This window comes from Salmo salar, chromosome ssa19 (genome assembly GCF_905237065.1).
Source record: "Salmo salar chromosome ssa19, Ssal_v3.1, whole genome shotgun sequence".
In the NCBI taxonomy this organism is placed as follows: Eukaryota; Metazoa; Chordata; class Actinopteri; order Salmoniformes; family Salmonidae; genus Salmo; species Salmo salar.
The window spans coordinates 27,972,151-27,986,499 of NC_059460.1; the positions used below are offsets into that span (position 1 = coordinate 27,972,151).

Sequence of the window (14,349 nt, forward strand, 5' to 3'; positions counted from 1 at the left end):
TCATGAATCAGCCAAATTTTTTATGGATATACACTATATATACAAAGGTATGTGGACACCCTTTCAAATTAGTGGATTCGGCTATTTCAGCCACACCCGTTGCTGACGAGTGTATAAAATTGAGCACACAGCCATGCAATCACCATAGACAAATATTGGCAGTAGAATGGCCTTACTGAAGAGCTCAGTGACTTTCAACATGGCACCATCATAGGATACCACCTTTCCAAGAAGTCTGTTCGTCAGATTTCTGCCCTGCTAGAGCTGCCACTGTTATTGTGAAGTGGAAACGTCTAGGAGCAACAACGGCTCAGCCACACAAGCTCACAGAACAGGACCGCCGATTGCTGAAGCGCTGGAGTGGTGTAAAGCTTGCCGCCATTGGACTCTGGAGTAGTGGAAACGCGTTCTCTGGAGTGATGAATAATGCTTCATCATCTGGCAGTCCGACGGACGAATCTGGATTTGGCTGGTGCCAGGGGAACGCTACCTGCCCAAATGCATAGTGCCAAATGTAAAGTTTGATGGAGGAGGAATAAGGGTCTGGGCCTGTTTTTCATGACTAGGCCCCCTAGGTCCCTTTTTCATGGCTAGGCCCCTTTTTTTCCAGGCTAGGCCCCTTAGTTCCAGTGAAGAGAAATCTTAACGCTATAGCATACAATGACATTCTAGACGATCTTGTGCTTCCAACTTTGTGGCAATAGTTTGGGGAAGGCCCTTTCCTGTTACAGCATAAAAATTCCCCCTGTGCACAAAGCAAGGTCCATATGGTTTGTTGAGATTGGTGTGGAAGAACTTGACTGGCCTGCACAGAGCCCTGACCTCAACCCCATTGAATGCCTTTAGGATTAATTGGAACGCCGACTGCGAGCCATGCCTAATGACCCAACATCAGTGCCTGACCTCACTAATGCTCTTGTGGTTGAATGGAAACAAGTCCCAGCAGCAATGTTCCAACATCTAGTGGAAAGCTTTCCCAGAAGATTGGAGCCTGTTATAGCAGCAAAGGGGGGACTAACTCCATATGAATTCCCATGATTTTGTAATGAGATGTTCGACAAGCAAGTGTCAACATACTTCTGGTTATGTAGTGTATATACACTGAACAAAAATATAAATATAAAAGTTTTGGTCCCATTTTTCATGAGCTGAAATAAAAGATCCCAGAAATGTTCCATACGCACATAAATGTTGTTTCTCTCAAATGTTGTGCACAAACTTGTTTACCTCCCTGTTAGTGAGCATTTTTCCTTTACCAAGATAATCCAGCCACCTGATGTATGCACATGTAGATATGGTTAAAGTGACTATGCATATATGATGAACAGAGAGTAGCAGTAGCGTAAAAGAGGGGGTTGGCGGGTGGTGGGTGGGACACAATGCAGATAGCCCGGTTAGCCAATGTGCGGGAGCACTGGTTGGTCGGCCCAACTGAGGTAGTATGTACATGAGTGTATAGTTATAGTGACTATGCATATATGATAAACAGAGAGTAGCAGCAGCGTAAAAAAAGGTGTTGCGGGGGGCGGTTGGGGGAGCTCACAATGCAAATAGTCTGGGTAGCCATTTCATTACCTGTTCAGGAGTCTTATGGCTTGGGGGTAAAAACTGTTGAGAAGCCTTTTTGTCCTAGACTTGGCACTCTAGTACCGCTTGCCATGCCATACTGTATGCCATCCCTAGACATTACACTCGCCAGAGTTTCGCATCACATTTAACAAACCAAACGTTGAAATACCATTAAAGAACGTAGAGTCACCGCCCAGCACTAGTCTCATGTATTGTTTCTTAATTATTTATAAAACCCTCTTAGGCCTCACTCCCCCCTATCTGAGATATCTACTGCAGCCCTCATCCTCCACATACAACACCTGTTCTGCTAGTCACATTCTGTTAAAGGTCCTCAAAGCACACACATCCCTGGGTTGCTCCTCTTTTCAGTTCGCTGCTTCTAGCGACTGGAACGAGCTGCAACAAACACTCAAACTGGACAGACTTCTCAATCTCTTAAAAGACTCAATCATGGACACTCTTACTGACAGTTGTGGCTGCTTGGTGTGATGTATTGTTGTCTCTACCTTCTTGCCCTTTGTGCTGTTGTCTGTGCCCAATAATGTTTGTACCATATTTTGTTCTGCTACCATGTTGTGCTGCTGCCATGTTGTGTTGCTACCATGCTGTGTTGTCATGTGTTGCTGCCATGCTATGTTGTTGTCTTAGGTCTCTCTTTATTTAGTGCTGTGTTGTCTCTCTTGTCGTGATGTGTGTTTTGTCCAATATTTGTATTTTATTTTTTATTTTAAATCCCAGCCCCGCAGGAGGCCTTTTGCCTTTTGGTAGGCCGTCATTATAAATAAGAATTTGTTCTTAACTGACTTGCCTAGTTAAATAAAGATGAAATAAAAAATAACAAAAACTAAAAATAATTTGTTTTGTGCTATCTGAGCAAGATACTGTTTTTCCTGACCATGTGACCTGACCAGTACTCAAGACACTGGTTGGAGTTGTCTGCTTTGGGGCATATGTTAGTTGTCTTACCTTCAGTGGGGACGCTGGTTGGGGGGTGGGATGTGGACGAGGAGGCTCTGGCTGTGGTGGTCTCTCCTCTGCTTCTGCTCTGGCCTGTTGTCTTGGCAACTAACGTGGTGGTGAATGGATAGAGTTGTGTGGTGTTGATGATATCACAGCTTTTGTCTTTGGTCTGCAAAACAGCATACAAGAGTCCTCTTTCTCATGCAATGTAGAAATACTGGTACTTTTCAAATAAGAGAGAGTAAGAGAGTGAGAGATAGATAGTTAGATAGTGAGAGGAATAACTGAGGCATCCCTTTCCCCCTGCATGTAGCAGACCAGAGCATCCATCAACCTGGCAGCCACACAGAAAAACATTACAGCCGATACACACGCGCGCACCACACCATGTCCCCACTCACTCGCTATTCATATTAGAAAGCTAGTCATTTCCATCAGCCAGGATGATATTCACCTCATCAGGACAGCTGTTATCAACCCAGTCCTGCCGATGGCGGTCAAACCCACTGGAACACCTGAAACCAGATGAGAGGATATTCAGAAAGAGCTTAGGAACATGAACCCTAGACATGCATCACTAAAAAGGACAAACCGCAATCAAAGACGGATTGGATAAATCTCTAAAACATCAATTATACTAACAGATACATCCAGCTCTGTAGACCTGCAGACGTTACATGATACCAAAATAATCCAATCAGACCCCACACCTTGCTGGGAGTCTAAAATACAGGAAGTCCAAAGGGGGAACAGCCCATGATTATTAGAATATGGGGTGGATTTGTGAAGAGGAAGTTCACTGGGTCAAACTGCTCAGAGTACAGGGGTTGGTGGAGGGGGTGAAAGGAAATGGGAAAGGGGGAATAGGTAATGCCTGTGTCATGCCTCCCAACCCGAGGCGACGAATAAACTCTGTTTAGCCTTTGATCAGGGGCAACTGCTCATTCTTCCTCTTGTTCACAGATCATAATGACTAATATCACCCCCTTCCCTATCACTCTCTTTTCTTCTCCTCTCTCTTCAGTAAGCATATTTCCTGCTTTGACACAGAGGGAAAGTTTGTTTTCTCTCTCTCTCTCTCTCTCTCTCTCTCTCTCTCTCTCTCTCTCTCTCTCTCTCTCTCTCTCTCTCTCTCTCTCTCTCTCTCTCTCTCTCTCTCTCTCTCTCTCTCTCTCTCTCTCTCTCTCTCTCTCTCTCTCTCTCTCTCTCTCTCTCTCTCTCTCTCTCTCTCTCTCTCTCTCTCTCTCTCTCTCTCTCTCTCTCTCTCTCTCTCTCTCTCTCTCTCTCTCTCTCTCTCTCTGCAGTATGTTTTGTCTGCCTGAAACTCTGAAGTCAGAGAAATATGTCTGCTCTCTCATATCACCAATGGCGGAGGTGGTAAACCAATTTCATACACCTCAATAAAAACCTGGAAGACTACAAACACAATAGCATAAACCCACCAAATCTAATCGACATGGAGCAGTGGCGGCTGGTTGGCGGAGATATCAGACGATGGGCTCATAATGGCTGGAATGGAATAGATGGGAAGGTACTTAAGTTTCCATGTGTTTGATACCGTTTCATTTATTACAAATCTCCACCCACAAGCTACCACTGCCAGGAAGGCAGACAGGCCGAGTTATCCTCCATCCTTATTCTCATCAGATCCTATAACTCCCATTAGCCCTGCATGGTGGATATTATTATGGCAAAGCTCTCCGTGTGGAGGAAGAAGAGGAGTCCATTCCCATCTCTCTCTGCTCTCTAATCAGCCCACGCTCCCCGGATTTCACAATTTCTGCCGGTAAAATCATCTGTCCAATCAGTCGAGACTGATTCCTCCGGTAAATCCACCTAATTTTTCCTATGTTTTCCTGGGAGAAGCGAAAGGAGAGAGGGAGAGAGTCGGAGAAAGGATATCACAACATCACAGGTCTGGCCAGTCCCTCCGGATCCTTTCCCATTTAGGTTTAACCTTAATGTCATCCAGCCTCTGAGACCAACTCCATCCCAAATGGCAACCCATTCCCCTATGGGTCATGATCAAAAGTAGAGCACTATTTAGGGTGCCATTTGGAATGCATACCAGACCTTCCTTCCAACATCCACTCAGACGCCACACTGCTAATTCTAAATGGGTTGAGCTACCTCATTTGAATAGAAATGTATACATCTGGGAAAGATTTTAGTTTGGTCTTCGTTTTCTCCCCCCTCTTTCACGGTATAGAGGATGCATTTCTTTATTGGGTTTAAAAGACTCATTGGTTTCTCTTGAACACTAAAAACTGACTCTTTGGATCAACCCTTAAAAATTACCTCAACTGGTAACAAGTAAATGACTTAGATTCTCTCAATTGAAAAACACTACATTTGTTGAAACCAAATACACAAAGGGTATAAAACATTAGGAACACCTCCCTGATATTGAATTGAACACATAGACAATCCATGTCTCAATTGTCTTAAGGCATGAAACTCCTTCTTTTACCTGTCTCCTCCCCTTCATCTACACTGATTGAAGTGGATTTAACAACTGACATCAATAAGGGATCATAGATTTCACCTGGATTCACCTGGTCAGTCATTCATTGAAAGAGCAGGTGTTCCTAATGTTTTGTGCACTCAGTGTATACGATTCAATTCCAAATGTTTTTGATTATTACCAAACCTTTATTTCAAACTGGATTTTCAGTTAATTGAAAATGGAACCTTTTTCAAAATATCGACCTTTCTTAAACAAGCCATACAAAGGTGGTCGCAATTCCAATTTCATCCTCCAGAAAAGACAGAACAAATATTACAACAAATAATATGTTTATATTCAAATATAGTAATTGATAAAAAAACAACATTCTTTATGGAACATAAAAAATAAAAAAATCTTTGTATGCCCTATCCAAAATTACAACCAACCAGCATTACAGCAAAAATGGAGGAGGCAAGTGAAGAAGGTAGGGAAGTTGTTTGTCTGCCCTTTATTAAAGACCCCCCCAAGTATATATATATTTTACTTGAGGACCAAACTTTTGACTGCGGCGCCATACAGGTTGCAAAATAGTTAGGAAGAGATTTCCGATACGCTGATTCCGTGGCACATGGTTTATGAACTGATACGCAAAACAATGCTGATTCAAACCTTTAAAAAAATAAAATAATAATAAATACAAAACACATTTTACAACCATCTCAGCTCTGCAGATTTTGCCACGGAGAAACAAAATCACAAGTTCACTTATTTTGGTATTGCCCCTATGTAGCTTGTTTCTGGTCACATGATCAGGAAGGGCTGAAAAATTACATTTATCTAAAATTAACCCGACAAATAGAACCGTTGGGAGACTTTGAAAACCATAGACAATCAATCAACAATATATATAATAATACTTTTAGTAAAAATATTTATCTTTAACTTACAATCTGTAGATACTATGCAATTAGACAGAGTATCTAGGTCTGGTATGCTCTGGTCATTCAGAGACACTCCTGCGTTGTCTTGGCTGTGTGCTTAGGGTCGTTGTCCTGTTGGAAGGTGAACCTTCACCCCAGTCTGAGATCCTGAGCAAGGATCTCTCTCCGTTCATCTTTTCCTCAATCCTGACTAGTCTCCCAGTCCCTGCCGCTGAAAAACATCCCCACAGCATGATGCTGCCACCACCATGTATCACTATAGGGATGGTGCCGGGTTTCCTCCAGACCTGACACATGACATTCAGGCCAAAGAGTTCAATCTTTGTTTCATCGGACCAGAGAATCTTGTTTCTCATGGTCAGATTCCTTTAGGTGCCTTTTGGCAAACTGTCATTTGCCTTTTACTAAGGAGTGGCTTCCGTCTGGCCACTCTACTATAAAGGCCTGATTGGTGGAGTGCTGCAGAGACGTTTGTCCTTCTGGTTTTGTGACGAATAAGCCATCTGATTAAATGAAAGATGGAGTTGAATTTGTCTTTCTGCCCATCATTTAATTTAAAGTACTTCAAAAATGTTTTCCATTATTCTTTGTATCATTGATCTTGGCCTCAGAATACAGTTTCCTCTTCATTTTGTTGAGTCACATAATTTCTCAATTTGCAGTAAGTCAGCCAGCCAGCCAGATGTGCAGCCAGACTTATTAGCCATTCCTTTTCCCCCATGTCCTTCAACCATACAGTTTTTCAATTCCTATGCAAGCTGGGCGAGCTATGCAAGCTAGAGCTCACAGGGTCAACATAGCTACTTATCAGAGTGTGTAGGAATGATGAGACCATGATTACACTTTTGGCACGACACACAATCTATCTCCCACAAACGATGCAATGTGATTGAATAAAATACAGAGTGGCCACAACTTATTAACGCGCAACACTTTTCATCTTTGAAGTCTCTTCCACCTTTGATGTGGTGGCAGTAATTTTGATATTACAGTCATGATGCACAACTACTGGGTATTCCAAGTAAACAAATCCCGCACCGACCGTCTCTTCTCACCAAATTAGCTCTCAGCAATATTGGCAACCACGGCCAGTCGCTGGTCCATAGCGATGCCTTGAATGCTTTATTAGCTCCAACACGCTTTTAATTGTCCAACCCAGCCCAGCACTCAGCTTGCATACATCAGAGGCAGCAACAAGCTGATTTAGCCTGAAATGCAATGGGGGAGAAAACACCCAGCATTCACCTTTCCAGAGAGTGGGGGAGCGAGAGAAAGGGAGAGAGAGGGGAGGGGGAGAAAAAGAGAATCAGAAAGGCAGAGAAAAAGAAAGAGAGTAAAGCCAGAGAGAGGGAGATATAGTTCATTACAGCCGTTCTCTAAAATCATAGGTGTCTTTCATTCATTAACCCGCGGCCCAACAATGCTGCAACGCATTTAAATTGGCTTGTTTAAACTGTGCATTCGTTTGCCTTTTCCATTGAAGTTTGTTGTTGAAGGATACAAAGGATGGAGCAAGCCCCAACCATGTGATGCAGCACGGGCACGTTTCTATCTCATTAAAATGCAGCATAATTAGATCATTATAATTCAGGTGTAGATTGTCTCCGCAGCTCTGTGGGATACAGAATACATGTAGATTGGCAATTGTGGTCCTGTATGGCTCAATTGGTAGAGCATTGCGCTCACAGTGCCAGGATTATGGTTTTGATTCCCAGGGCCACCAGGAAGTAAAATGTACACACACATGACTGTATTATTAGTAGTAGTATAGTTTGATGGAGAGAGGACACAGAGGAAAAGGCTAAACCCTGACCTTTTGGCACCTCACAAATTCCTTGTAGGGGACATCTCCTAAATTGTGCATCGTCACTCAGAATAAATTATACGTCATTCAATAATGGATGCATAAGCCACTTAAAGGCTTCTTCACAAATGGCACCCTTTTTACAAAAGTAGCGCACTATGTGGGGAATAGGGTGCCATTTAGGAAGTGGCCAAAGTGTAGAGACATATGAGAAGGGGAAATAATAGTAGTCCAACTGAGCAAATCATTTCCGCTAACTCCGTAGACATTTTCCAAGAACTGAGGCCCAAAACTGTTCAGTGCACTTGATAACTAATGGCTTGTAACTTGGATCAAATGCTTAAACAACGCCCCAACAACACTGCCACAACGTTGTCCAAACTTACATCGTTCACATCTCACACATGGCAGGAAATACACCATCTGTGCAATAACATTTTACACGGTCTCCAATATTTAACTTTTTGTGCGAGAGTGTGAAAGAGAAAGACAAATGGTTGATGGGAAGGGGGAAGAGAAGGGAGGGGGGGCGGGGGGGGGAAGACAGAGTAGGTGTGAGAGAGTGGATGTCTAGGTCGCAAAAACAAGAATAATGGGTGGAATATCATGCTTTTCTCTCTCTCTGCTATCCTACCTGCCTTTCCTTTGCACATCATCAGGAAGAGAAACCAACAGAGCATCACCAGGACTCACTAACTTTGTCCCAACTGGCACTCAATTCCCTTTATAGTGCACCATAATTATAACCAGGAATTATTGTCGAAAGTAGCACGCTATATAGGGAATAGGTTGCCATTCCGGATGCAGTAATTGAGCTCAGAGGGAATAGTCCACTGGAAGGGAAGGGTCAGACTCCATATGATAGCCAGATGCGATACATACACCTCACACTCAGTAGCTAGCTAACATCTCAGAGGTACTAAGTGATGAGAGGTAATAGCAACATTGGAAGGAGGGAGAGGGAGGACAGAGGGACTGAGCGAGCGAAGGAGATTGAGGGGAAGATCAACAGAAATATTTAGTGTTGGATGGAAGAGAGAAAAAGACATGAGCCGTGTCCCAAATGGCTCTGGTCAAAAGTAGCGCAACATATAGGTAGTAGGGTGCCATTTGAGATGGAGACAAAGACAAGAGGGGTATAGAGGAGTGTCTGACCTGCGAAGGAGGTGGCACCAGCTGCAGTTGAAGTTGATCTGGGAGGAGATGCAGCTGTCACAGCTGGTGAACTGGAGACACGCTAGGGAGGGAAAACGACACACACACACGTTACAACACACACGTTACAACACACCTGTTGTATTCGGCACATGTGACAAATGCATTTTTATTTTATTTGACATGTTACAACACACACACACACACACACACGTCACAACACGCACATCACAACACACATATGTTACAACACACCCATGTCTGCTGACTCACAACACTGATCCAGAGCTCTTAACAAGTAAAAATTCAACTTAGAATGTTGTATTTGATAATGCATAACCGGGGCCATATTTATCAAGCATCTCAGAATAGAAGTGCTGATCTAGGATCAGGTCTCCATTGTCCATGTTATCTTATGCATTGTGATCTAAAAGGCTAAACAACTGACACTAAATTAGCAAACCAACTCTGAGACACCTGATACATATGGGCCCAGAGCTGAACAAGTCAAAACCAACATAGAAATCCATATGTGGATAATTAGAAAGTTGTAGTTTGCTAATGCAAGATCATTCTAAAGAGAGGAGTTTTGACACACAAGCGTCCCTGAAATGATGGGATACAGTCTGAGGAAAAATCTATTAGGCAGACATTGAACAGACCCCTCTATATTTCACCTATGACAAGGTCTACGATCTAGACTAGTTCATTGGGGCCTACTTGTGTTGTCATTATCATATATCATATCGTGAGCCATGTCTATTTAGAGGAATCCATCTTACTCGGTAGAGGCATCATCTCCACTGCTGTAGAGTTGGTGATTTTGGTCTTTGTCAGTTCCACACGATGGTACTCATAGATCGTTCTCCGACGAACATCTGGATGTGGTGAGGGAGAGAGGGAGGGAAGGAATGAGAGAGAGAGAGAGAGAGAGAGAGAGAGAGAGAGAGAAAAAACACCTGTCATCTTCCTCAGAGAGCTGAAACTAGGACAAATTGTCCCCAAAGAAGTGAGTGAGAGAGCGAGAGAAAAATAAGAAGAGAACAGAGAGGAAGAATCAGGCCATAAGGGAAGAGAGCTACCACAGCATTTATTTTTTATTTATTTTTCCCTCTCTCTGTTTGTGTCCAACAGAGAGCCTGCCACTTGGCAATTGGGTGGGAAGCAATGTCCCACTAGAGCTGATATCAATCAGAGTCCCTGTTGAAAGCCCCCAGTTCCTCCAGGCAACTTCCCAAATGGCACACTATTCCCTATATAGTGCGCTACTTTTGACCATAGCCCACTTTGGTCAAAAGTAGTGCACTATGTAGAGAATAGTGTGCTATTTGGGGTGCAGACCAGTGACTAGAGTCATCTGCAGAAGGAGTCACCAGGCAAGGTAAGCGGAAGAGCAGCAGTCCCTCCCTGGACCCTATAACTCAAACGCTTTTTCAATCCCACTGTAAAATGGCCCACTTTCTCCCTATACACTATGTATAGGGAGAAAGGCTCAAAGTATTATATATTCATATAAAGGCATAGCTCTACCATTGTAATCTCATAAATGTAACAGATTTGGTAGTTTATTCCTTAATTCTAGTAATTTATCTGGTATGGCTAAATCAATGTTAAGTGACTGAAATTCCTGGAATACAATAGGTCGTTTCTACAGTAAATCAGTGAGAACAATTATTTTATCAAGCCGTATGACATTTTTTGATATATTACATTTTGTATAATACACACATTTTCATGAGCAACGAGCTGGGAAATGGCAGTTCAATACACAGCTCCGTGGCTGTGGAACATATACTGCAATGAGTTTGACTGCTAGCGACCCCCATTCATCATATACACTTACTGTATACACGCTTACATCATTGACCAATATGAATTAGTTTTGATCTAAGAGGAAAGCCATGTATCCTTTTGCGTGCATTAAGATACTGCCAATGTAATGTTAAAACCACTAAATCCCCAATTCTATTCTGTCTTATGATGTTATCCATCTGCAGATGCAGAAACCTGTAGGAAACGTTGTGTTGAAATACTTGTTTCTTAAAGTTCTCTGAACAATTCGAGAACATTCCCAATGTCAAACCATTTTGATTTTTTTTCTTCAACTTTTACGAAACGTTCTGTTAAAGTAATGAAATACTAAGAAAAGTAAGCTTTTTGTTAAGTTTCGTCACACCAGCCTTCACTTTGGCTCCCCCTCCTGTCTAGCTCAGGCGTTCGGAGTTGCCGGCCTTCTAGCTGCTGCCGAACCTACTGCTGGCAAACGTCCTTCACTCATCAACCCCGGACTTGCCTCGTCATCATTAGACACACCTGGTTCCAATCCCCACTCTATCACTGTATTTGTCTTTGTCGGTCATTGTAAATGTTACTTGTTTTCCTGAGAGGAATCTCTCCTACTATTTCCTGAGTACTTTATATTTTGCATTTTGGGTTCGCCCTGTGCCTTTTTGTTTATGAAGATACATTTTGAGCAAGACAACATTTTTGTCCAGCTTTGATCTATGGTGCTTACTAGGGAGATGGCGCCAGAGGGGATGGCTGCCGTTTTATTGGTTCTTAACCAACTGTGCAATTTTGTTTGTTTTTTCGCATTGTTTGTAACTTATTTTGTACATAATGTTGCTGCTACCGGACATCAGAACAGCGATTACTCACCTCGAATTGCACAAAGAATTTTTCTTTAATGAGTCAGACGGGAAGGATATACTCCAGACACCCGAACAGACCCTCATCTCCGTCATTCGTTGGAGAAAGAAACTGAGATTTCGCAGAAAGAGATCGGGGTGCCTTGTGTGGATCAGGCGAGGAGTGGCTAATCAGCCTTTTACATCCGTACTGCTAGCTAACATTCAATCGCTGGAAAATAAATGGGACGAACTGAAAACACGTATATCCTACCAACGAGACATTAAAAACTGTAATATCTTATGTTTCACTGAGTCGTGGCTGAACGACGACATTAATAACATACAGCTGGCGGGTTATACACTCTATCGGCAGGATAGAACAGCAGCCTCTGGTAAGACACGGGGGCCTATGCATATTTATAAACAACAGCTGGTGCACAATATCTAAGGAAGTCTCAAGGTTTTACTCACCTGAGGTAGAGTATCTCATGATAAGCTGTAGACCACACTATCTACCTAGAGAGTTTTCATCTGTATTTTACGTAGCTGTCTACATACCACCACAGACCGATGCCGGCACTAAAACCACATTCAATGAGCTTTATACCGCCATAAGCAAACAGGAAAACACTTATCCAGAGGCGGCGCTCCTAGTGGCCGGGGAATTTAATGCAGGGAAACTTAAATCAGTTTTACCTCATTTCTATCAGCATGTTAAATGTGCAACCAGAGGGGAAAAAAACTCTAGACCAAATCTGACCATAATTCTATCCTCCTGATTCCTGCTTAACAGCAAAGATTAAAGCAGGAAGCACCAGTGACTCGGTTAATTAAAAAGTGGTCAGATGAAGCAGATGCTAAACTACAGGACTGTTTTGCTAGCACAGACTGGAATATGTTCCGAGATTCTTCCGATGGCATTGAGGAGTACACCACATCAGTCACTGGCTTCATCAATAAGTGCATTGATGAGGTCATCCTCACAGTGACTGTACGTACATACCCCAACCAGAAGCCATGGATTACAGGCAACATTCGCACTGAGCTAAAAGGGTAGAACTGCCACTTTCAAGGAGCGGGACTCTAATCCGGAAGCTCATAATAAATCCCGCTACGAACCATCAAACTGGCAAACCGTCAATACAGGACTAAGATGAAATCGTACTACACCGGCTCCGACGCTCATTGGATGTGGCAGGGCTTGCAAACTATTACAGACTACAAAGGGAAGCACAGCCGAGAGCTGCCCAGGGATACAAGCCTACCAGACGAGCTAAATAACTCCTATGCTTGCTTCGAGGCAAGTAACACTGAAACATGCATGAGAGCATCAGATGTTCCGGACGACTGTGTGATCACACTCTCCGCTGCCGATGTGAGTAAGACTTTTAAACAGGTCAACATTCACAAGGAAGCAGGGCCAGACCGATTACCAGGACGTGTACTCCGAGCATGCGCTGACCAACTGGCAAGTGTCTTCACTGACATTTTCAACCTCAGCCATTTTCAACATGTTTCAAGCAGACCACCATAGTCCTTGTGCCCAAGAACACTAAGGTAACCTGCCTAAATGACTACCGACCCATAGCACTCACATCTGTAGCCATGAAATGCTTTGAAAGGCTGATCATAGCTCAGATCAACACCATTACCCCAGAAACCCTAGCCCCACTCCAATTTACATTCACCCCAACAGATCCACAGATGACACAATCTCTATTGTACTCCACTCTGTCCTTTCACACCTGGACAGCGGGTAGCGCTTACGGCCCAGTACATCACCGGCGTCAAGCTTCCTGTCATCCAGGACCTCTATACCAGGTGGTGTCAGAGGAAGGCCCTAAAAATTGTCAAAGACTCCAGCCACCCTAGTCATAGACTGTTCTCTCTGCAACCGCACGTTAAGCGGTACCGGAGCGCCAAGTCTAGGTCTAAGAGGCTTCTAAACAGCTTCTACCCCCAAGCCATAAGACTCCTGAACACCTAATCAAATGGCTACTCCCTCCCCTCTTTTACACTGCTGCTACTCTCTGTTATTATCTATGCACAGTCACTTTAATAACTCTACCTACATGTACATATTACCTCAATTACCTCGACACCGGTGCCTCCGCACATTGACTCTGTACTGGTACCCCCTGTATATAGCCTCGCTACTGTTATTTACTGCTGTTCTTTTAATTATGTTACTCTGATTGCTTACTTTTTGGGGGGTATTTTCTTAAAACTGCATTGTTGGTTAAGGGCTTGTAAGTAAGCATTTCACTGTAAGGTCTACACCTGTTGTATTTGTCGCATGTGACAAATACAATTTGATTTGATTTGAAATACATTCAGTAGTTCTAAACCTGCGACTGCCTCCTGCCTACTCCTCTCTACACCAGTGACACGTTTCTTAAATGTGCTGCTAATGTTACAAAGCCATGCAACTATCCTGCACCATTCCCAGAAAGTTGGGGGAAGGTTGCATGCAAAATAACCATAGGACAAACACCCTCTCACCAAGATCGTTCTCAGAATGTTATGTGCTAGCTGGGCTACTTTTGACCAGGGCCCTTAATGCTGTGGTCAAAAGCAGTGCATTATATAGGGAATAAGGTGCCATTTGAGACACAGCCCATGAGTATTCATTTTTCTAATACAGGTGAGAATACAGAACTATAGAGACAGTATGCCCTATTAAAATGTGTGAAAAACAGTCACTGTGTGTGTTTCTTGCTTTGTTTCGGCACCAAAAACATCTGACCAAGGCAAGGTAACCGTACAGTAAGTCTAGCTAGCTACTGTATCAGCTGACTTTACCCTGAATAGTACCCCTCTCCTTGCCTTCCCTATGGC

General features: G+C 43.2%; 1 protein-coding gene across 2 annotated transcripts in view; it reads right to left on the reverse strand.

The window, feature by feature from the left end:
- Positions 1-14,349, reverse strand: part of LOC106578707 (plexin domain-containing protein 2) — a 161,569-nt gene that overhangs the window by 21,742 nt on the left and 125,478 nt on the right. For both annotated transcript variants that reach the window (XM_014157836.2, XM_014157838.2), the window contains exons 8-11: positions 9,664-9,759; positions 8,882-8,963; positions 2,987-3,047; positions 2,539-2,701 (exon numbers count right to left, since the gene is read on the reverse strand). In XM_014157836.2, the coding sequence (XP_014013311.2) occupies positions 2,539-2,701; positions 2,987-3,047; positions 8,882-8,963; positions 9,664-9,759 (402 nt within the window). The remainder of the gene's footprint in view (positions 1-2,538; positions 2,702-2,986; positions 3,048-8,881; positions 8,964-9,663; positions 9,760-14,349) is intronic.